At 40.1% G+C, this 24,451-nt stretch overlaps 4 protein-coding genes across 7 annotated transcripts in view; 2 read left to right on the top strand and 2 right to left on the bottom strand.

Moving 5' to 3' along the window:
• The window catches only part of gse1b (Gse1 coiled-coil protein b), a 177,678-nt gene extending 166,392 nt beyond the window's left edge, over nucleotides 1–11,286 (top strand). For 3 of the 4 annotated variants that reach the window (XM_061041334.1, XM_061041347.1, XM_061041354.1), the window contains 9 exons: nucleotides 178–508; nucleotides 1,972–2,618; nucleotides 3,765–3,877; nucleotides 3,996–4,269; nucleotides 5,769–5,882; nucleotides 6,051–6,425; nucleotides 7,171–7,509; nucleotides 8,314–8,417; nucleotides 8,636–11,286. In XM_061041334.1, coding sequence (XP_060897317.1) covers nucleotides 178–508; nucleotides 1,972–2,618; nucleotides 3,765–3,877; nucleotides 3,996–4,269; nucleotides 5,769–5,882; nucleotides 6,051–6,425; nucleotides 7,171–7,509; nucleotides 8,314–8,417; nucleotides 8,636–8,776 — 2,438 coding nt within the window. In that variant the 3' untranslated portion in view covers nucleotides 8,777–11,286. The remainder of the gene's footprint in view (nucleotides 1–177; nucleotides 509–1,971; nucleotides 2,619–3,764; nucleotides 3,878–3,995; nucleotides 4,270–5,768; nucleotides 5,883–6,050; nucleotides 6,426–7,170; nucleotides 7,510–8,313; nucleotides 8,418–8,635) is intronic. The other variant, XM_061041339.1, reaches the window with a different exon arrangement.
• An 883-nt stretch (nucleotides 11,287–12,169) lies between these two features.
• On the bottom strand, nucleotides 12,170–14,446 carry gins2 (GINS complex subunit 2). Its single transcript, XM_061041274.1, has 5 exons — nucleotides 14,276–14,446; nucleotides 13,919–14,033; nucleotides 13,380–13,479; nucleotides 13,164–13,290; nucleotides 12,170–12,565 (listed from the first exon to the last, which is right to left on the bottom strand). Exons 1-5 carry the CDS (start codon nucleotides 14,363–14,365, stop codon nucleotides 12,437–12,439), a joined length of 561 nt encoding a protein of 186 aa, XP_060897257.1. The 5' UTR covers nucleotides 14,366–14,446; the 3' UTR covers nucleotides 12,170–12,436.
• A 1,779-nt stretch (nucleotides 14,447–16,225) lies between these two features.
• Nucleotides 16,226–19,287, bottom strand: emc8 (ER membrane protein complex subunit 8). The gene is made up of 5 exons (XM_061041262.1): nucleotides 18,747–19,287; nucleotides 18,234–18,310; nucleotides 18,054–18,123; nucleotides 17,605–17,699; nucleotides 16,226–17,449 (listed from the first exon to the last, which is right to left on the bottom strand). Exons 1-5 carry the CDS (start codon nucleotides 18,957–18,959, stop codon nucleotides 17,290–17,292), a joined length of 615 nt encoding a protein of 204 aa, XP_060897245.1. The 5' UTR covers nucleotides 18,960–19,287; the 3' UTR covers nucleotides 16,226–17,289.
• Nucleotides 19,288–19,818: 531 nt separating this feature from the next.
• On the top strand, nucleotides 19,819–23,550 carry LOC132976951 (cytochrome c oxidase subunit 4 isoform 1, mitochondrial). The gene is made up of 5 exons (XM_061041250.1): nucleotides 19,819–19,893; nucleotides 20,708–20,784; nucleotides 22,586–22,750; nucleotides 22,925–23,056; nucleotides 23,220–23,550. Exons 2-5 carry the CDS (start codon nucleotides 20,709–20,711, stop codon nucleotides 23,354–23,356), a joined length of 510 nt encoding a protein of 169 aa, XP_060897233.1. The 5' UTR covers nucleotides 19,819–19,893; nucleotide 20,708; the 3' UTR covers nucleotides 23,357–23,550.
• The last annotated feature ends 901 nt before the right edge of the window (nucleotides 23,551–24,451 follow it).

Raw genomic sequence — 24,451 nt, 5'->3', positions numbered from 1 at the left:
TTCTTTGATAATAAAATCAATATTTTAAGCCACACAGGTAAAGACATTTGAAACTGCTGAGGAAAATGTTTACTTTTTCTTTCGAAGAAAATATTGATAAGTTAAGAAGATAGCTGTTCAATAAAAATGATCTTTACTTGCAGCTCTAATGTCAAAATGTTGTGCTCCCCCTGGCAGATAAAACCAAAGAGCCCGTCCCTCCAGCTCCTAAACCAGTCCCGCCTGGGCTCCACTCTGCAATGGTTCAACAACATCATCCCGTCCCCGGTCTAATCTCCGGCCACGGCCTCTACATGGGGCCCAACGCTGTAGGGGCAGGGCTCTCAGCCTCACTGCTCGCTCAGAGGGCCAATGAGGAAGAGAGGTGGTTGGCACGGCAACGCAAGCTTAGACAAGAGAAGGAGGACCGTCAGTACCAGGTGTCTGAGTTCCGCCAGCAGGTTCTGGAGCAGCACCTGGACCTGGGTCGACCAGGTGACACAGCAGATCACAGGCCAGACTCACACAGGTAAAAGAACATTCTAGGCAACATTTTCAGGAATTTTAAACCCACCTCCATTTCTCATTTCATGCCATGGTAGTATTTATTTCTACATAACCTGAAATAAGCAATTCTAGTGTTATCTGATAGAGACAAGCAGTTCTGGGGTCTCTATGACACTACAACAAATGCATGCTCTCAGTGCAAACACTATTTTTGGGATGTTTGGCTGCCTCTGCTAGCCTAACAGGGACAGTTGTGCCTGTGTTTTTGAAGCCTCAGAAGCTGGCAAGCTTTAGAAGTTTGTTTTCAGGCAGGACAGGAAAAAAGATAAACCCTGTCAGAAGCATCACGGCGACTCTATTTTTGTCCAAGCCTCCTTCCATGTAGGCAAACAGGCGGCTATGTTTAGGTTTGATGCAGGGTGTAAAGAGAGGTCCTGATGACTGCTGTTTCATAAGTAGTTTTCAGGGGTTTCAAACAGGCTGCGAGTTGGACAGCTAAGATACACAAAGGCTAATTCTCGGCTAATCCTCTCAACCTTGCACAGCATAAGCTCCCTGCTTACCCTCCTTTGTTGCTGTGCCTGTGCCTGTGTTTGTGTTGTTGTGTTTAATTCCAAAGTGAGGTTGTGGTTAATGCTGAACTGGTAGGACAGGAGAGATACACACACGTCCGCTATCAGTAACCCTATGGTATAATCGGCCAATCACAGCTCACAGGCTGCAGATTGAAGATAACAGACACATTTACTTGCTTACACACACACACACTGATGCAAACACAAACAGGAAGGCACAGATAATCTGACTGGACATGCAGTGTTTCCTCATGCCAGGGTTGATTTGAAAAGACATTAAGAGACAGCGTCCCATCATCAATCTGCCTTTCTATTCCTCCTCACTGTTGCTATTTGCTGACGCCATCATTATCCCCTTTTAAGTCTCTCCTTTTTAATATTCTCAGCACATCTATTTTTGTCACTTCAATAGAATATTGTTAATCCATCTTTTCCATACCTTCCCTATGTCATTCACTGCCTCTCGGCCTGCCTGTCCGTCAGGTGAACATTTCTCCTGGCCTTCCTTTCGTAGAAGCTCTCTGAACTTCCTCCTTTCCCCTGTGCATGTTTGTGTGTGTGTGTGTGCTTGTGTGCCACACTACAAGGACCCAGCAGATCAAAAACAGGCCTGTATATCTGGAGGACATTGTGTGCCTTGGCCACATCCTCACTCTGCTCTGGGCTACCCTGTCTGGGCTTGATAACACTGCATTGCCAAACACACACACACACACACACACACACACACACACACACACACACACACCCACGCAGACATACTGACAGGGATGAAGGGAAATTGGCAAGTCTTAAAGCACTGCTGTGTTTTTTGTCGCATGTGAGATTGGAGACTCAGTAAATCATTTGAAGGGAATTGCTCTGTATTTTAAAAGATAAAAATGGCCCCTCTTTGATTGTATCTTGGCAGATCAATACCAAATCACCATGAGCCAGGAAGCCGGGACCTACATCCTCAACTGGGCGCCCCTCCACCCCTCATATCCCCCAAACCTCCTCAGCCCCTGCGTGACCACCACCCTCCACCTCCCACCACCCTGTGGAACCCCGCATCTCTCATAGAAACAACCTCAGAGTCCAGACGTAACCACGAGCCCTCAGGGATGGGACACTATGAGCTTGGTCGACTGCCCCCGGGGCCCTCCAAGTATGAGGATGTCGCACGGCGGAGAGATGGTGCAGCCATGGAGAAGTATCCCCCTCTAAGAGGCCCTCCAGGCCTGCCTGAGCCCAGCACGTTTCTTGCTGATCTGGAGAAATCCACTCAGAGCTTCTTCAGCCAGCAGAGGGCGTCGCTGTCCCTGACTAGTCAGTATGATTTGGAGGGAGCTGTGAAAAGAGGAGACGCTGGACCAAAGAGCCTGCAGGGACACCCAGGACACAGTAGACATGGACAAGGACTAGGACTGGTCACTGGGTCAGGGATAGGACAGGTAGCCACACTGGGGATGGGTCCGGACACAAAACTGATCTACGATGAGTTCCTGCAGCAGCACAGACGGCCGGTCAGCAAGCTGGACCTGGAAGAGAAGAGGAGAAGGGAGGCCAGGGAGAAAGGTACACACCATAAGCACACTGTGGGACAGCACCTGACAACATCCACTCATACATGCTCTAAAAAAGTTCCAAATTTTACCCAAACTCAGAGTTTTGTTCAGTCAAACACCATTATGAGTTCAATACAAAACTTTGTGAGATTAAGTTAAAAAGGCCAGATCTCAAATTCCACTGAGGAAGGTTGTAGGAACACTTTATGCTGCTTTATTTACTGTTTGTACCAGTCTCACAGCGCTGGGTCAATTTTAGTGGATATCTAAGGATCAATAGAACATTTCTTAACATGGTGTAAATTGTTCTGCCACTAAATCCCTGTGCAGAGTCTCAGTGAATCGAAGGCATTGTTTAATAGTGTGTGAATGTGGCATTAAGAGCCGCTGTAGAAATTGGAAGACAATTCATTCTTTTAAAATGTGTTTTTACAGAAAAAAATGACTTTCATGGGCTGACTTTCACACAGAAACTGGTCATAAATTTTGATAAATGATTTAATCTCACGTCAGCTGTTGGCTGGGTATAAAATCTATTCTAAACTCAGCGTTTTCAATGTTACAGCCTGATGTATTCTATTACAGAGCGCTTTGTTTAGTCCAAAAATTAAAGATGTAGTTAGCTGCTGAGGAGTAAAGTAAGTTATAAATACCTTTTTTTTGCTGATCCAAAAAAAACAACCGGATTCCAGACCAATATGTGTTATTTGATCTGAACTGTGAGATCTGTAATGCGTTGCACTACTAGTCCATTTTTCCTGGACAAAACGCTTGATCACTGGTGGAATTCTGACCTAAAACAATCTAGCGGAAGCTCTGCTCACAGCCCCTCTTGATGTCCTTGCTCAGCCAAGAGGAGTGTAAATGCTAAATGGATTTGGACTTTTATAGCGCTTTTCTAGTCTGCTGATTATCAAAATCACTGTTTACACTACAGGTCCCATTCACACACTGATAGCAGAGGCTTTGATGTAAAGTGCACATGAAACCCTCGACCTTCCGGTTGAGGGTCTTGGTCCTCTCTTTTGATTATTTGAATGCTTAACTTCCAGTGGGCAGCCCTAGAAAATCATTGACTTCGTCTTATATGATTAAACCATTGCACTAATTTGACTTAGAAATGGGGCGTCATTAATAACCACTTTGTCTGCTGCAGGTTACTACTATGAGCTGGATGACTCATATGATGAGAGTGATGAGGAGGAGGTGAGAGCACATCTCAGGAGAGTGGCAGAGCAGCCACCACTCAAATTGGATGACTCGACAGAGGTAACACACTTAACAGCACATACGCTTTCTGTCCTCTCCTTTATGGAGATACACAGAAGAACTGACGAGTGAAAAATATAGTTCTGAGATCTTTTTTTTTTTTCCCATCTCGTCACAGAAACTGGGCTTCCTAGGCGTGTTTGGCCTCACCACTGTTGGTCGGCGGGAGGAGCTGGTGCATCAGAAGAGAAGGAAGAGGAGGAGGATGCTCAGGGAGCGAAGCCCATCACCGCCTGCCTCGCAATCCAAACGCACTCCTCCTCCTCCTCCCCCTCCCCACCTCAGCACACGCTTCACTCCAGAGGAGATGGACAAAGCTCCAGAGCTGGAGGATAAGAAGCGGTTCCTCACAATGTTCAGACTGTCCCACGTCACTGTGCAGCAGAGGAGAGGTAAGGAACTTAAACATGGATACAAAACAATGAGGCAGATAAGCCATTACATAGTTTTTAATTTACTTAAGCTGCATTTCCACTGCAGGAACTTTCATGGGGACTTGGGTCTCTTTAAGGTACTCGGTGTGTTTCCTAGGCAGGGATTTATTATTGAAGTCCTACAGAATTTATTCTACTCACAAAAAGGTCCCTGCCTTGGGTATAGTATTTTTTCAAAAGTACAGGGACTTTAGGCTGGATCCTGCAGCAGTAAACATTTCTGATTGGTGGAATACAAGTGTTAAACCTTTTTTTTTTTTTTTTTACACATCAAATTATTTACATATTCTTCATGGTTTGACCCAAACATCAATGGGCTGGAGGAACCTGTAAATCCCTTTAAAAAGCCCTAGTTACCGTTTGTAGAAATTACAGCTTTAGTCATGTTCAAAGCCACTCTAAGAACCCGTTGATTGTTTACCAAGTGTGTTTTTAATCATGTTTCAAGTAATTAAGACTTAACTGTGTACAACAATACCAATTAGCTTTTCTTTTCATTAAATAAACCATGGCTCCTCTCCTTCCAGAAAGCTTCAATTGTAATATATCACAATTTAGTGAAAGATTATTTTGAACATTGAGAAGCACTTTTAACATTTTCCAGACACATATCAATTGCTTCAGGAAGCTACTTAGAAACCACTGCATCACAGAGCTGACCCAGTCCCCTTTACATGGCACAGAAACATCCTCATCAATTACTCATATCATGTCTCCTGACTTTGACATCTCATTTGAGCAGAACAAAGAAGAAGACTGATTGCACGTTCGTTTAGCTATTAGAAAGCAGTAGTCATCCTCAGTCGGCTCTAAATCCTGCTGACGCTTCACTTTAGCCGGGCCCTGCCTGCTTTAAATGCGCCGTCTGCTCATTAACATGTTGACTCGAGCCTGGAAGGGAATCATACAGGGGTCAAACAATGAACATGTCTGCCTTAAACCTCTATATTATATTCAGCATATATTAAACCCTGTTTGCATAATGTATAGCTTTACAGTGCCCTAGTTAGCAGAGCAGACTACTGTCAAGGTCCTGTCTCTAGACACTTAAACATACACTCACTCACTCACACTCTCTCACACACACACACACACACACACACACACACACACACACACACACACACACACACACACACACTCACACTCACACTCATACACACTGACTGGAATTGGGAGTGGCAGCAGTGGGCTTACAGTGATCCTCGTCTAATCCTCTTGATTTACTGTTTGCTGCCTACAGATGGCAACGCACAGCCTCCCACACTCCATCTTCTTACACACAAAGACACACATGACCGCACACGCATGCACACACACACACACACACACACACACACACACACACACACATAAATGAGGAAAATAGGTGCTTGCGAAATAGTGAATATGATGCACACACCTAGGACTAATTGGTTAGAGATTCACTAGTCATGTTTGTTTTCTCTGTCTCGTAGATAATGAAAGGGTAGTGGAGCTGCTTCAGGCCATTAAAGAAAAGAACGTAACCTTGGATACTATCAGGCATGCCCCTCATCCGCTGTGTAAGAGCCCTCAAGCACATCTCTCTGGTGAGACACAAGCCAAAGAACATAAACATGCACACTTTAGTATGAGGTTAGAGTTGTATTTAGTCATTTTGATGCTGTACCGTCATGCTTCTACACTTTCCTATTGCAGCCCTTCATCTGTAGTAATGTTGACCTCATCAGGACTAACACATGTTCAAATGATTACAGATTCTACATTAGCACCGCCTCCCTCTGAATCAGAAGACCATCACAGTGTCAGGCCACACAGCCCCTCCTCACAGTGCCCGGCATCCCCCAATGGCCATCCAAAACCCCTTGGGGAAACATTAAGACCAAAGGAACCCCCCTCTCCAGCTGTCTACCCAGACAAGGCCCGGGGGCCCAGTGAGGGGCCGATCTCTAAGAGGAGCTCCAGTCTGCTGAACAGCTTGCGGCCCCCGCTCCCCCTGCAGGCGAAGGATGGGCTTCACAGCGTCAATGGACGCACCAAACCTTGGGACAGCTTCACCCCGGAGGAATTTGCCCAGCAGTTCCATGAATCTGTACTTCAGTCCACCCAGAAAGCTCTGCAGAAACACAAAGGTAAGCTGTACAAGAAGGTTGGTCTGAATTTGACTAATAAGACTGAGGGAAGACAAACTTATCAATGAGGTTTCTCTATTGTAATTACCTAATCACAAAACATCAGGACGTAGTTGAAATTGATCAATAGGGGTTTCCACCAGTCCAAAATGTAAAAATGAGCTAATCTGCACATCTATACCATCAGACTGTATTTATATTTTAAAATAATACATTTAAAAATATGACCAATCTTTCCTGGAAATATAGACTTTTACAGACAGGTCGATCAGTAAAGTAAAAATGCAACTTTAAATGTGAAGATTAACTTTGTTTCTTGTACTTCTATGATGATAAAACGGTTGTACAAAGAAATTCAATTTTAAGATTTCTAATGGACATTTCAGTTTTTCATAGTTCCTGAAACTAAGACCCTGTCTGTTAAAACTCCACACTCAAAAGACATGCACACAACATACCAAACATCTTTCATCTCTTCTTTTAACAATTCTGCTTTTCTAAAGATATATTCTAAGTATAAAAACAACGTTACTGCATATCTTTGGCTTTTTCATTTGTAGCATGCTGTTAATATGAACACTAATACAGTTAATTGTTTAAAGAAAACCTCTGTCTTTCTTATTGCCTGACACTGTCAAAGAAAGAAAAAATCTGCAGTTTAATCCATAGGTGAGAGAGTCATTTTTTGTGAACACGTTTTGACTCCCCCCCCCCCCCCCTCCTTCTCTCCAATCCTGTCCTGTAGGTGGAGCTGCGGGAATGTCGGAGTCGTCTCACCTCCAGGAGTCGTCTGTTCACTACAACATTCCAGAGCTTCAGAGCGCTCCTGGCAGACCACCACAACCTCATTCACAGTCTCACACAAACACACATTCATTTCCACATCCACTGTCACACTCTCACTCTCAGCCCAACGGGCAGCACTTCTCTGTACAACACCACCGGGAGGCCTCTGGGACGAGGGAGGACCTGTCGGGCCCAGATGACTCTGAAGAGGAGGAGGATGAGGAGGAAGAGGAGGCTCCTGTTTCAAAGTGGCAGGGGATTGAATCTATATTTGAAGCATATCAGGAATATGTTGAAGGTAAGCATGCTTCTATTATTCTGCTAAAATGTCAATGATTGCTTATTGTATGACTTGAATACTGCAAAGTATTATTACATCATCTACCATCTCTACCTCTTATTTGTCTATATTCCAATGCTGCACACATTTAGAAGCCTCTACAGTAGAATCAATAAAAATGCACAAAAGAAAGAAACAACAATCCACATGTAAACAAGAAGAATACACCAATGCAAAACACAAGCAATATATATTGCACATCACCCATGTTGCACAAGATCTGCATAAAAAATACAACACAAGAGGAGAAAAGTGTTAGAACACCATGACACTATTGTACAACCCTTAAGAAATATTAAGTTTTGATGAGGTTTCGTCATCTCTGTAAATCTATACCTCTGTTTATTGGTAGATTTATTCCTTGAAACTCGTGTGATGAGATTCAAGGAGAAATGTACACTCAACATTTGTTCAGTAATAAAACAGAAGAAGAAACCATGAGTTTGTTTTTTACAGTTGTTGTATCCTTCTCTTGTCACTAGAGGGGGTTATTTATCCATCCTCTACCAAATGTAGTTACATGCAGATTCATGTGTCATTAGGTTTTGTATCACAATAAATGCAAAATAGCCAAAACATGTCAGTCTAGGTGTTTAAAAAAAATAAAATTCTGATGTTTTTAGTTCGTTTTGAACATGAATACATTTGCATTCAAAGAAGCTTTGCTCTGTGTTAATTTATATTTCTATATTATCCTCGTAGCATAGCTGTAAAGAAGTCACAAGCTCATCTTCTTTTTCCCAATTTGATGTTCTTTATTAGAGCAAAGTTTGGAGCGACAAGTGTTGCAGAGTCATTGTCGAAGACTAGAAGCTCAGAACTACAACCTCAGTCTGACTGCCGAGCAGCTATCTCACAGCATGGGGGTAAGATACACACTTTCTCTAAGCCCGAGTTTTTTCATATCTTCATCCGACTTATTTTGTTCCTCCATTTCATTGTCAAACTGACATCATTGACAGGGAGACTTTACCTCTAGAAAAGTGATTTAAATATTTGTGCAGTCTTGTTCTAATGTCAGATAACGTCCTCCTTGTTGCCCTGATTAATCATGTCTTCCCTCTCGTCTCCACTGGTTCTGTAGGAGCTGATGTCCCAGCGACAGAAGCTTGCGATGGAAAGGGAGAAGCTACAAGCAGAGCTGGAGCACTTCAGGAAGTGTTTGACACTGCCTCAGACACACTGGCCAAGAGGTGGCCATTACAAGGGCTACCCTCCCAGGTGACCCCGACACGCCCACCTGTGGACCCTAGGCCCGGCCCAGCTCCCCTTTCAGACTTAAACCCAGAGTTTATTTTTCACAGCCCTGTCCACATGGCTCCATTGAGTAGAACATGGCTGGCTGGAAAAGATGAATGAGTGAATAAATGAATGAATTGAGTGAATGGATAGATGGATGATGCAGGACCATAAAGTGAAGGACGGGCAGTCTTTTGGCCAGCCAGGGACTGTGCCTCGAGTCAAGAAAGTGTGCCAATGTAGCCAACCCCGAGATCAGGGCAGGAGCACCTGAAGATCAACCCAAGCACACACAAAGAAACACACATGCACCTGCTTTACACTGCGTCTTCAGTCCCTGCTGCTCTGCTGTTCGCTCCCTGCTTCCCTCACCGCCACAGCTACACAGACAATCCTGCCAATGAGGGAGCAGCCGCCCCACCAGAGGACAAGAGACTTGAACGCTCCAGAGGCTTCTGGCCAGTTGGGACTGAGTTTGTCGCAGTGGACACTTGAGCTTTTTGAACTGGAAATGCACTTATGTATAAAAGCTGAAGAACTACCTGGTGGTACTGTGTTACAACAAAGAACTGTTCAAATTAGGGAAGAACTTAGAAAATGCACATTTTTGGAAAGAATTAAGGAAATGTTTTATTTGGAAATAGAAAATTTGAGAATAAGAATTTTAAAAGGTGCTTCAGCCTTGTATTGTACATAATATGAAAACTTAAAAGAATTTTGTATGTTTTTATTACTTTAATCATTTTTCTTTTAAAAGAAAAAAAGCCTGCCATTTTTATATGTTTATGCTTTTTTGGGGTCGGAAAAGAAAGCCTTGCTTTTAGTGTTTGTACTGCTGCTGGCCAGAACAGCTCATTTTGAGACATTTATCAGAGTAAGGGGACAAAACAGGAAAACACACTCCGCCTTTTACTCCCTCCCAACCCATCCACCGCATATGGCATCTGGAATCAGCAATGTTCACCCAGAGGTCCTGAAACACAGATTCTGCCCCCTCACCCTCTGCCATCACAGTAACACGTGTCTCTGTGTGAATGCCTATTTGGAAAAACCCTCTGCTCAGATTCACCGCGCCTGGCATGAAAGGTTTGCTCATTATTATGCAGAAACCAGATGAATTCCACAGTGACTTTTTTTTTTGTATTGTGTTTATTTACTTTGACATACTTGAGATGATTCTTTTGTAAAGACATGAAGAGTCTATTAAGCAGCCAGATGATGGATCTGGTTCTTGATGCTTCATCCTCCATTGGACCTGTCACTTGACTTTTTTCTCTTTTTGAAATGGACTATAACAATATGAAGGTTTGCATAATGTTACGCCTTACATGCTCAAGCCCGTTTTAGCAGCCATTAGAGGAGACGGTGCCAAAATGAAAAACTGCAGCATTTGGATTTTTAATTGAGATTATGTTGCAATAAGACAGCCAAAAATTCACACCAGAACGGCCATCTTCCTCTGCTGAAACCCAATTTGAAGACTATCAATAAACAGAGTTGCCAACATTTTACAAATCACACAAATTGAATGCTCAAACTGAGCATTTCTAAGAAGCTATTAATCAGTAGAAGTTTCATTTACCTGGCCTCATACGTGTTTACAATCTCTGCCTGCCCTTCATCCTCCTCTTCAGATCTGTAAGACACCATTTTTACACTGATAGTCTACCCTGTAGCTCATGTTGCCTCAGCTTCAAGGTGGTATTTGCATTTGGAGACTTCCCCAAAAGCGCTCTAAAAGATGTATAGCATGGTTAAATGAAAGGGTTTTACCCTGATTGCACAGGGTTTGGTGGAATGGTTCGTGTGAACATGTGGGAGATTTCAAAGAAGTTAAATTAAAGCTAATTGACTTGAATTGAAAATGTGCATAAAGTTTCTTTATGGAAAAAAACTGAAGCACAACCAGCCCTACATACAGTTCAGTGATTACAAGTGCCTCAGAGATTTGGGAATGACTGTAGTCTACATGTTGGGATAGTCTACACTTAGCATCAGTGATCAGGGACTTAGCATTTTCAAGTGTCTAATGTATGTCTCACACCTTTTGAACATGTGCATGTCCAGAACCCACACAGAGCTCCTTTATCCGAAGGCATCTCCCAGATTCAATTCACTAGGCCCAAACCAGTTCAGAGGATCAGGTGTATCCAGAGCGTAGTCTGTCATTCTTACAGAGCAGAATTAGTGCAGCCTGTCAGTTAATGAGGGGGTCCGCATGCTGAGGTAAGCTGCCAACAACCAGAGGTGGGAGGTCCAATACAGCAAGCCCCTTAACTCCGCCTCCCTGTGTCTCTCCAGCCCACGCACGCCCATGCAATAGCCCCATTACTCAGTGGAGGATGTCTAGATGCTGTGAAATCCTGTTTTTAAAATGTACTTGTTTGAATTCATTGTAATGTAATATATTCTTTGTTGAATGTAGTAATTAGGTATTTATGAATATATGGCTGTGATTTCAGACAAAAAAGAAATAAAATATTTCAAAAATGTAAAGTATCCACTATTGTCTTTTTATGGGTTCTGCTCCACTGAAATCTTAAATCTATCAAGTACAGCAACAAAAATGATCCCTCCTGACATTGAGTCCTCAATATGATCAAAGCTTTAAAGGTGCACTATGGAGTTTTGGTGGAGAAATGTGGACATTATATATGTTCATAACTCTATACACAAACTGTCCTCAGAGGGAAATTTGGTCCCTGTAACACTGTTTAAAGATTAATGCTAAACGAGAAGTTATAGTGGGGGGCTGCAACAATGAAAGCGTAGCTCTCCTGGTAGCTTTTTAGCTCCAAACAGTGATCCAGGGACCCATTTTTCCTTTGAATAAAGTTTGTGTATTTAGTTCAGACAATAAAGCATAGACTACCGATTCTATATAGTGCAACTTTCATTATATGAACCTGTCATTTGGTTGGATTATATTTGTGTGTGGGCATTCGTCCACAGCAGAACATGGAGCTTAGCATAAAGTCTTGATGTTCAGAGAGTGAAATGCAGAGCAAATGTTCCCCGAGGGCTGAAATTTGTAGACAGTGGTACAGAACATAACTTCAGGAAGAAAAGAGTACAGAAAGTGCCACTTCTTCTGTTTGTATGACTACAGCAGCATTACTTTGAAACTGAATTAAATAATTTTGCCTGTATGATTTTAAGTGATTCCCCAATGCTAAAGTGGACATTTTATATTCAGAAGCTATTCTACCTCAAACTGACTCACATCGCTGTTCATTTGTTGTCAGTCTGCTAATCACACAGCTGATGAACCGCTTCAGCTCTAAAACAAACAGTGTAATAAGTCTACTGTAACCACGCATCACACTGGCAAAAGATTTGAATATGCTGACGTAATCAAAAAGTGTAACAGACAAACCTCTCTCACACAAATACATTTTATTATTTCACTTATTACAAAACCTGTCAGCTTTACATATTCACACATTTAGAAGACTAGACAAATATAAACCCTAGATGTTTTTCATATGCACACAGAAAAAATGCAAACTTCTTAAAAAGGCAGAGTAAAACTTAAGCTTGCTTAAATCACACACGAGAAAAAAATCTTCTGGATGTAAAAAGTCTTGTCTGACGAGTAAGAACACACCTCAGTCTAGGATAAATCCACACCTGTTGATCTCTTGTATCAATAGTCTGTGAACTGTGCTTTACTTGAACCAGGCTGCAGATTGGACCGTAGTTTGAACATGCAGTTCAGCGAATCGAGGAGGAACGATCTTATGGTGTTGATCTCCATCAGAGTGAGGTTGTCCAGCTACAGAGAGAAGGAGTCGAGCTCAGTTTTAAAAAGGAAAAACATCAAGTTTCATTCTTAACACAAAGCTCAGTAACACAGTGATGGGGCCACAGGACAAAGTGTTAATGACAACTCAATATGCTGGAAGAAGGTGTGAACTTGGTTATGAGTCCTGTTGATTTAAGGTTCACGTTCAATTTCAATACAACCAGCAGTGGTTAATGTTAAGGATACAGCTTTGTTGCCAATATTAAACTGTTGCAACTATCTATATCTGGATTGTTGGTTAATCTGGAGATTAAGATAACACTAAATAATGGCATAAATAGTCTATGAGATAATAAAATGAGTGCACCATAGCCCCTTGACAAGAAAACATCTTCATATTACATCATTTAAATTTTTTACTTTCAGAGCTGAGCAAATATCCATATTTAGGGAGAAACAACTGTTCATTTTTTTTGGCACATATTTAAAAAAAAAAATGCAGGATTCATTAAATTAATGTATTATTAGTTAACTTTCTGAATAATGCTGGACTACCTGTAATTGTTTCAGTCTGCAATATCCCATTAACAGTTTTGGGAAACTCATACATAATACTCATTAGTCTCACCTTGGCATGAGCTTCCATCTGACTGATGAAACTGTCGGCAGAGAGGCGGAGTTTGGCGATACGAGTGTCCCAGATGTCTTTGACCAGTGTGCGGATCTCATCTGCTTTAGGGATGTTATCAGATGCACTACAGAGACACACACACACACCATCATGTCAGATAGAGAACAGACTGTAAGAGAGCTTTTGGTTTAAAAGAAACACCATATGACCTACTAGTTGAGCAGTAGTTTAGTCAGCTCCATGTAGTATGGACTGGGGGCAGGCGTAAAAGTATCTTCTCTCCTCTCAAGATCTCGCATCTCCTCCAGCTTCTCTGCACAGAATCAACCGTAGGCATGTTTAAAACATTTGAAGATGCTGGCACATCTCTATATCAAACTGATCAAACAGATACTTCTGTGCAAACAAAGCTTATTGTATTCTGTTATAACATACCAAAAGGCAATGACTAACCTGTTTCTGCATTAAAATGAACATGAAATCATACAAACAGCCCTGCTGCTTGAGTACAAATAAGGGCAGTACAAAATAGTAAACAAAACATGACTGACTCCAATCTATGTGATATTAACTAAAACAAGAACTTGAATTTGCTAACAGGGGTGTGAAGTAGGTTTTAAACTTTTAGAACTGCTTAATCACAGACCAGTTATCAGAAGTGCTCACACAAAGAAAATATAGAAAACGTGTTTTATTTGGTTGGTTAAATGTGTTAAAAGATTCTCTTCATGTGATGTTTTGTAATATCTCACCAACATCCATCCACTCTGGGGGAACAATTCTACATTTCTGTCTTTGCTTCAGGTTTAAAGCGAGCCACACGGGGACTTCCACTGGCAGTCCAGGGTTGAAGGGACCCAGGTCACCCTGAGGGGAAGAAACACATCACAGGTCACACACTGCAGCACCACAGAGTACCAAGGCAACTGACTGTAAAGGAGGTAGAAAACATGACATTTCAATGTATTCATCAATAGACTGTGACTATTGGCTAACGCTTACTTTTGGACAAACATAACTTGTGTTTCGAGAGTGATCAGGATATTCAATATTAAGCAGTTTACACGTACAAAAAGTATCGTCATTGCAATATAAATCTTGTCACTTACACCGATTAAATAAATCTTATCTAGGCTGAAGTTCGGTATAATCTTCACCGTCTCTTTCTCGGCGAGAAATTCAACCTCCGAGGGATCCATTAGCCTTCTGTGTTTTAAAATTATTTTGTTTCCACTGTTGTTTTCTCTCTTACGTCCACACTTTCCCGCGCTGCCGGTTGTACGTCACGACGCTTACAGCATAGGATAAGACAGCAGCGTCGTCATCAACAGGAAGTGAAGCCTAGTTGGCTTGTTTCTTATTTTGTTATTAGATCTATTTCGGTGTATTTGCATGAATATCCATCAGTGTGATGTATCTAAATCGTTAGATGACGTATAACTTGAAGGTTTACTGACGTGAGAGAAGCCGGTAGTTGTGACGACACTGACAAATCCTTTTTTTTTTATCCTGGTCGAAGGAAGAAGTGAGTCATGTGACAACAAGAACAATAGCAGTCAAGTGCCGATAGATGGCAACCTTCACCAAGTTTTAAAAAAAACATCCCTGCAGTACTGCTAACATAAACACACTCCTGGCACTGATGTAGTTTGTTTCATTATTCCCTGCTATGTTTACAAGTTTTCTTCAAGTTGAATTTTTTTTACAAAATTAGCTCATAGAAGCAGTTTTAAAAGCATATTATTTCCAAAACAGAGTGATACACTCAGAGTAATACTTTTTAATGTCTAATTAGGGTTTTGATTTTTGATAAGTAAAAGTCACAATTGTAATGATAGTTGGCAGTGGGATGAGCAACATAGCATTTAATACACTTAACATGAGTTTTCGATGCACAATTCTTAATATGGTTATAGACGCAACACGCTGATCTAAGAGATATATAAGTGAGTGTCAAAGGTGATTTAACTTGGAAACCAACAACATCAATCCAAATATGATTACAGCCCCTGAAACAATCAGTAGAAAAGTTAATGGACAAAATAAAACTAAGTTTGTAGCCTGAACACTGTTCTTTATTATTTTGTATTTATTTTCAATCAAACAAGAGGTAATGACTTGAGTTCAAGGAAAGCTGTGATGGTGTACCTTTTGAATGCTTTTTATTACCAGTGTAAAAAAGAACCTGCTGATGAATCTAAAATGAAAATCATTTCATTAATCTTGTGTGAGGATTTATTTTTAATGGCGTTTCTGTACAGGACTAGTAGCAGTGAAGCAATCGCTGAAAGACACATTTTGAAACAGTTCAATAATAATGAATAGTCCACAGCAACAAATAACCTCGAATGACTGAATGATAGACGTTTTCTACAGATGCCAGATGCCAAAAAAAAAAAAAAAAAAAATCTTCAGGATATGAAGAAATCCACTTTTGTTGATGATGAAATCTAAGTTGCAATGGGATTTTCATTTTGGGTGAAATGTGAAAGTTGTCATGGCAAAGTCCAGACATTTACAATAAGAGGCAGTGCTGCAGATTAATAAACTGAACATTTAAAAAAGGCTGAATGAGGAAAAATTAATTGACTGTTAAAAATTGTTGCTGTGCTTTGCAATAACATGCATTCAAATGACAGCTTTCTTATGAAATCTTATCAGGAAATTGCATCTGGAGCAACATTTGGGGGTTAGGAAGGCTCTTAATTTTCTTTGTTGTTGGTTCTTTATTAAGAAATCAAGTCTAATGTATCTGCAGTTGCTGTGGTTTGTCTATAGTTGTGATTTCACATCATGTGAAGGAAAAATACATACACATTTACATATTTGTTTTCTTTAAAATAAACTTTTATATTATAGTTTGAGCAGTTTTCAGTTCCCAATGTCCCTGTTAAACATTACTCATATGGCATCAAGGACATTTTACGTACCTGTTAGGGTCGTAACTAAACCAGGAATAAAAGAAAAAGCTTCAGCACTTGAGTGAGTTCTTCAATTCACTTTTTTCATGCGGTATAAGACTGCTAGCAAAGTCATTCTGAAATGACGAGTCTCAGAGATTTTTGTATTTTAAAAAGTTTATTGTACATTCAGTTCATAAAATTTCTGTAAAAAATAGGATGCCACACAATTATTAATTAGCTCTTGTTGACTAAATTCTAATCTCAAGTAAAAAGGTAGTTCTGTATCTTCACAATAGGGATTTAATTTTACATAACTTATTCAAGAGTAAACTTTTGAGAGGTCATATAAGTTTACATAAATACAACTGACTTACCCCTAAAACAAAATGCACACATCCCTGTGATCTGATTCAGTGCGGTTTACTTCTGAACAAATATTCTGGAGCAACAATCAAAATCCAGTATGCCAAACTGAATATGCTCGACGATGGCTTTCTTAAACGCACCAATTACAACACCATGCATCACAGAAATGATTGTGTAGGCATGAATCCTATCAAAGTCAAAGCTCTTCATTCAATCATCCACATGCCATCTAATGGACTCAGGTTGACATGTTACACAGCCCGATTGGGAAGAAACCTTAAATATTCTTATCTATGTTCTTTAAGTAGTGTTTTTAACCAAAATGCCCCCAACAATCTTCAGACCACAGTTCTGCTTGTCAATTTTGTTTTAAAGTACGAGTAGAATATTAAAAGAACATGTATCTCTATCATATATCAGCAGTACAATCGTCTCCTTAAACGTTTCAGAATTTAGAACTTGATCTCTGTATGGCTAGTAGCTATAAAATTTAACAGGAAAAATAGATCAGAAATTCTAGAATTAAACTTTATGCACACAACTATGAATTAACACGAACCATTGCAGAAAAAAACAAACATCTAAGTTGCATTGAAACATGAGTGCGTTCCATCACCTTGTAAAGGTGGACACATACCACCAGCGCTCACATGGCTCTTGCTTGCCCTTTAGAGATGTTGGCCTAACTGGTCAATGCTCCACAAGTCCTCCGCTGTGCGGGAACCTTTGGATGGAGCAAAAACTCTGTGTTATTGTACTCCTGAGCTACACGATAGTAGCATCATGCATGCTGAAATGGCAGCAATATTTGTGTGGTTGTGTGTATTTGTCTAAGGTACTCCTGACTGAGGGCTTTAGCACAGATCCAGGACAGACTTGTTGATCACAGGGTTGGTCCAGTCATTCCTCAGATCATCCAAGTGATTGTCAAAGTCAATCAAGTTCTCATAGGACCTGCCCTCCAACAGAGCTGATGTGATCTTCTGGGCTTCGCTCCAGTCCTCGAAACAGTCACTGGAACAAAAACAAAACAAACTGTCAAATAACAGGAAAACGCTTTATTACCATGTCCTCCTATTAGCTAAATATAGATTGATGAGAGAAGTTGTTGATGAGTCTCCATGCAGCACATTAAAGTCTTGCTGCACATATAAGACAGAATAACTTACGAGGTTACGTCTCTGCATTTCCACTTGTTTTCATGGTGATCATAGATAAAGACAATGGGCTCAAAACAGCTTATTGTTAATCTACTGTTGTCCACCTGAGGGGCAGAAACAGAAAAATAACACGTTGTTACAGCTCAACAGGACCAGACCAGTTTTTAGAACAGGATATTACAATGATACTTTGTACTTTAGGCTGTATACATGAGAGCCTTACAATACAAATACATACAGAACTTAGTATTCAAACAGTGAACATTTGATATTTATCTTTATTTATCCAAAAACAGTGGCCCCTTGGAAGGGAAGATGAACATGTTTTTGTATACATTAAATTAAGGACGTGTACTGGAAAAACTGTAAGTCAGAGTATATAATTGGAGTTCACTAGACAAAAACATGTACACCACCAGCACAGGCAATAAACACCAGCCTAAATGTTTTATTATTACCATGACAATTGCTGCCTCACTGAAATTCTCAGAAATCCTGGCAGCCACTTTTTCTGCGACTTGGTTGGGTCTGCAAGAAAAATAAAAATAAAAAATAGTTCCGAGTCCAAAGGAGTGTGTGACATGGCAGGTTATTTCCTTGAAAGAGCAGTACTTAATTGTCCGTTTATCGGATTGTACCTTGAATCCTTTGTGCGTTCATTGGCTTGGTAATATGCAGCGATGACATATTTATTTTCTTTACACCAAGTATCGATCTGGCATCGGAACAGGTATCGTAGAGCCACCATGGAAGGACAGATGGACAGAATATGTCAGATCAAATCAACACATTTAACAAAAGACCAGGAACAACACATTTGACAAGGACCAAGTTTGTTTGTGTAAAATGTGGTATAGGTTGCACAAGCTGGTTTCTCTTGTAACTGGGTTATAGAGCTGTTGGGTTCACTTTAATCATTTGTAATCAGTCTCTCATTAATGATATATAGAAATGAAAAGGGAAAAAACATGAAAAACACCTGTTGGGTGTAACGCAGTAGCTTATATTTGAACAGCAGCACAACCTACAGCTTTTAGAAAATGAACCATGTTAATGAATAACTAACCTTTGTGTTGCAGGATTTCTGTAAGTTAAGTAATTTAACGCGAGGTTGACCAAATAAACTGAATTATTGACTGCTACTTACTTACCAGTGTCAAAGCTACTTCTAGCATTGGTGCCAGAGCAAGAGTGCCATGAAAGAGGGGCACACAGTCCACACATATGACTGGTCCACTGTGGGGCTCTTTCTTCTTCTCCTTCGTCTTTTCTGCCACCAGCAGCCCGTTCACGGCGCAGTTTGGATACTTGGCAGCATGTAAAACCATTTTACAGTAAGCCTGACTAGTCAGCTGAATAGGCATGATTGTAAGAGAATTGGCAGAATGTGTGTAAAGAAAGATCCTGCCACGGTGGAGAGGCTACACGATGAGGAGGGACTGTCGTTAGCTAACTTGACATGTAATGCCCGGCGGAGATAAATATCAATCACCTTACTGCCAGAACACGTGGTAGACTCCAAGCCTTCAGGTGCGTACATGTAACATCCACAATCTACATAAATAAAACCACTAATGCTAGTTTAACAAATAAGTGTCACTAAATCTAGCCATATAAGCTAATTTTACTTCCACCTTCCACACGGTTTTCTGCAGCGCCGGTGGTGCCGTAAAGCCGAGTGGCAATGCCGTAAAAGCATATCCGGTGGCCCGGTGCTCCCTTTTATTTATTTATTTTTTTTTTTTTTTAATAAGTTATTGCAGGCTGTTTTACTTCATTACAAGTTGTCATATTTCATCACAAATTTTGTTCATCCTGGCACATTTTTATATAGAATTTTTTAAACATACAACAATACATACAACATGAAATAAAATAAAAATAGATACAAATCAAAAGAAAAGATAATTAAATTAAGATTTAGAAAAGACAAAATAATACTTATAATAATAAGAAAAAAATAAAATAAAAATAAAACCGTAAGTAGAATGGGGCAGGGGGAGGGGGTGGTTGTTCCTTCACTACTTTCTTAATTTAATATAATTTAATTTAATTTTTTATTGAGACAAAATGACAACACAGAATAACAGAACAGATACCAAGAAAGGGACCAACATAAACAAGCAAAGCATGAAGTAAAAGAACAAACCATTCAAACAATACAACTAAGGAATTTAAAAAGAAAACAGGCCCTATGTCCTCGTTTCACTCTTGTGACGTAATCAGGCTACGTGTTTCCGGTTGCAGTCACACTTCCTTCAAGCCCTACGGCGGACGAGAGCAAGGAAAGAACAGGAGGTTGTATTTTTTTTAATATCAATATCATCTTATAACAATTTAAATAGACCAAATGTGGAAGCTTACTTTAAATGTAAGAGCACATATTTTTTAAAGGATGAGTTATAACTCAAGATAAAATTTAATTTAAAGAGCATTAAAGCAATTGAGCCGAAGTGACTTTGTCGGAGCTAACGCGGGCTAACGTACCGACTAGCTGTCTTTAGCTTTTAGCATCCGGTTGATAAAGACAGATGTGTGGCGCACAGACAGTGAACACAACAAAGGTCTGCAATTTACTCGTACAACAGTAGTTCTAGAAAACAAGAAAGTGATTAAATTGACCGGAGTGTCACAAGAAACTGGTGAAGTAGTGATGATATCTACCTGTGACCTTGCGTTTGAAGCTAAGGCTTACACTAGCTAAGCATCACAGTTAAGCTAACGTTAAGGCTTGACGTTTGGTTCGGACACAGAAACAGCAGGTCCTACAACATTTGAAAACCTTCTGTGGGTTGGTACTCAAGCTGTGTGACTAAGTTTAATAGTAAATGTTGGCACGAAGATGTACAACAACTGAGATTTCCATCAAATCTCAGCTGTTGTATTTTACAGTCCTGGAGTTTTAACACCTGTTATTTTCAGGTTCACTTAAGGTCATACCTGTGAGGTTGAAGTTATTTTTAATATAGGGGTGTAGAAAGAGATATTTTTAATGAATGATGCTGAAAATCTATCTAAATTGTATAGAGGGAGTGTAAACGTAGTGGTAGAGTTAAATATTTGTTTTATTAATGAATGTTCCTGCTAATATCTCAAATGACATGTTTCACAGAATGCTGGCCACCAGAGCCCTGCGCCTAGTTGGCAAACATGCCATTTCAACATCTGTCTGTGTACGTGGAGGACATGGTAAGTTTGAACTGGAATGACATGAAGTGTCATCTATTTTTGGCAGCAGGAATAACTACTGTGTAGTGGTGGGCTGTGCATTTACACCTGGGCCTTCAGTGCTGTCCTACTGCAATTAAATTACCCCCCTGATGACCTCAATATGATGACACAGCTATATGTTATTGTTATTTCTTTTGATACCCTCGTATTCATAATGACACTATAACCCTGACAAGTGAAATAACATGATGTTAAACATGGCCTAACACCTGTGAGGAATTTGTAAACCAAGTGTACCTTTCATAGTGGCTGGAGTGAAGGTGGGGCACAAAACCTCTCCACTTTACAATTTACAGCTTTTCTTGAAACGTCCTTCACGGGGGGGAAAAAAAAAAGTATTTACCAAGCCACACTAAAAATAAAGTGCTAAAAATCTCAAAAAAATGTCACCCAAAAAAACCTTAGTTTCACAAACATTAGGATGACTCATTAACAAGAGACAATGCAGGGGTGAAAATTTACCCAGTGATCTTTTAACATCCAATAAGGTGTGCTTATCCTTAAAATGATTTGATAGGGCTTTCACATTTACAGAAATATCCTGATAAACTCCTGATATTTCCCAGAGGAGCTGTATATTTGTGAACGCAAACATCCAAATTTTTCGCTCAGACTTCACCCGGAGTTTCTCCTGCCAGATTCCTAGTATTATTCCGCAGCAAGTCTGAGTGGGCTTATGTGAGAACGATGCAGGATATTCACTGGAGAATTCACCTCGAGCCAATAGGAGGGGGAGTGATGTTTGTGTACTGTGACAGCTGCACGGTGCATAGAATGTATAAACGGGGCCACTACGATCTCCGTGCACGTAATTAAAAGGCTGCATGATGTTTTCTGTTCTTCAATTTGTTGTTCTCCACTCTTTTGTGGATGTTGTCATTCCATTGGATTACACATAGCATTGATATAAAGGCAAATATTCTCATTATAGCGTCGTGTAGTGGACTCTGTTGCTTCGTCCACGACTTCTGCATTGTTTTTTTTTACATTGCGTCTTACCTCAGGAGACCCCCTGCCCCCCTCCCCTCTGACAGGAATCGTCTCCTGCTGTGAGGAACATATGTGAACAGCACGGTCAGGAGAATCTCCGGAGCAGTCCTCCTGAAATTAGTTAGATTTTCAGGAGTGCACAGTGTGAAAACGTCTTGATTAAATTTCAATGAAAATGTTTATCTAAAGCCTCTACTATTTATATTTACTTGAGAAACAAGCATCTGCAGTTTTCTCAACGAATCCTAACAACACATTTCAATCAGGAGAGCCTTAATTAAGTGTGAACAATTATTTATTCAACAGTTAAGGAAAAGATAAACATGCAATGTCTTTGTTGATTGTTATGATGACTTAATGCACTCGCAGAATTTGGTTGGTTTATTACGTAAAGAAACAAGGAGACGGAGGAAGTAGTGGCGAATTTGAATGAAAGATAAAGATGGAATGTCTGAGATAATGAAGTTACGCTAAGCTACAATACTATCATATAACAGAGCCTGGCTGCTGTAAAGAACCCTTGTTATCACATATCCCTTCTCACCACTGCTTGGCAACTTATGTCACTTTTCTTACGCAAGATCAAATAACTATTAATATGTAAACATTCCTTCAAGCCACCCGAATAGCATTTAATCATGCCGGTAGTCTTAGAATAAGTAACTTTTAGTTTAAGAATTAATATGACATTTAAGACAAGGCTGGCACAACTGAAAGCATTAGCTGTAATTCACAGTAACTTGATGTCATTCTGCGTTTTCTCTTGCAGGTGTTGCTAAGGTAGAAGAATATACTCTCCCTGCATACTTTGACAGGCGGGAGAGTCCTCTTCCGGATGTCAGCTATGTGCAGAACCTGAGTCCTGAGCAGCAGTCCCTGAAGGAGAAGGAGAAGGGCTCCTGGGCTGCACTCTCCAATGAGGAGAAGGTTGCATGTAGGTCTTTACTGCTCTGCACATATTTGAGATGCTCTAATATTAAAACTATGGATCAAAATGGATTTATGGTCATCAAGTGTTATTTAAAGAAAATTAGTAATGTGTTAATGTCAAAGCTATTTCCATCTGTTGCAACTTTTATCATCTGAATTTGTGTGTTTTTATGTTCAGTGTACCGCATCAGCTTCAATCAGAGCTTTGCTGAGATGAACCATGGAACATCAGAGTGGAAGTCTGTTGTTGCAGGGATGTTCTTCTTGATTGGCCTCACTGGCCTGGTTGTGCTCTGGCAGAGGAAGTATGGTACGCCTTTTTGAAATTATATCCCAAAATCTGTGCAAGATTTGAAGCAGGGATACCCAATGTTTCTCATATTTAGTCAATTGTGACAGGGCTCTACCAGATATCTATCTTTTTTTTTTTTACAACATGTTCACTTGACACACTTGGTTTTGTTTCATTGCAGTGTACGGACCTGTCCCTCACACATTCGATCCTGAGTACAAAGAGAAGGAGCTGCAGAGGGTGTTGGACATGAGAATGAACCCAGTTGAAGGCTTCGGTGCCAAGTGGGACTACGAAAACAAGCAGTGGAAAAAGTAACTTTCAGACCCAGAGGACCATCATTTCATATACTTGAAGAGAAAGGCAGACCAACTCAACGATACAAGAATACCTTTATTTCTGTATTTATCACTTGTTCACATTACCTCAGTCTGTGCATTTTGGAAGACCTCTTCCTCTTATGGTCATTGTGTATTATAGACATAAGAATAAAAATCGTTAAACGTATGAAATCTCTTTTTTATTGTGTGAACTCTGTGACTCCCACTTAAACATGCTTTAGATTGAATAACTTTTAGAGAACTACATCTTAAATTATGGAGGGAATTTTCTGTTTGATGGTATGCATACATTTATTATATAGTCATACTTGTTTATTTAAGTAAACTTAACTTGCAACTTAAAAACAGCAGTATCAGTAAATAATTTAATTTATGTTTACATTCGAGTCTATCTTTACTTGAAGATCAACTTATAGCTTGACTTGGATCATAAAGACAGGCACTGAAGGTCTTTGGGAAAGTTAACATTGACCGTAAGCAAACCATGGCAAGTGCGTCTTACAGTAAAACCCTGAAAAGTCCAGGAAAATTATGAAATGTAGTCGTCTGAAGTGGATGTTAATCTAGATCAATGAGTTGTGTATCTATTATATACAATGTCATAAGATCCACCAGCGAAAGGGGGACATGCTCTTAATAATTTCAGGTTGAATCTCGAAAGTCTCTTTGAACAATGTCTTCTCACCTAGGAGCCACCACAGAACAGATAGGATCGGAATTTATAGATGACTTTATCAATGTTGGCTGGTGGGACAGATTAGCTGCAGAGAGTACTCTAGGCTGGTGAAATAAAAGTTTAACTACTTAATTGGGGTAAGAAAAAATAAATTGATTCACAGTCGTAAAAGGCACGATGAGTTTCAATGTTTTGCTGGAGGTCTGTTACATTTATAATGGGAAGCCTATTTTCCAATTTCACAACGGCATCCTATGTTCTCTTATTTACATGTATGTTACTTAAAATTGTACTTTGTACGACTTGATAGCACATTGATAACATAAACCTTAACTGGCATTGATGTTAAGCTCTTTGTTTTAAAGGTTGATGCCCGAATTCCCACTGATATTTATA

Source organism: Labrus mixtus, chromosome 1 (assembly GCF_963584025.1).
Source record: "Labrus mixtus chromosome 1, fLabMix1.1, whole genome shotgun sequence".
NCBI classification, from domain to species: domain Eukaryota; kingdom Metazoa; phylum Chordata; class Actinopteri; order Labriformes; family Labridae; genus Labrus; species Labrus mixtus.
The sequence above is the reverse complement of the archived record's forward strand: the minus strand, read 5'-3'. Positions and strand labels throughout refer to the sequence as shown.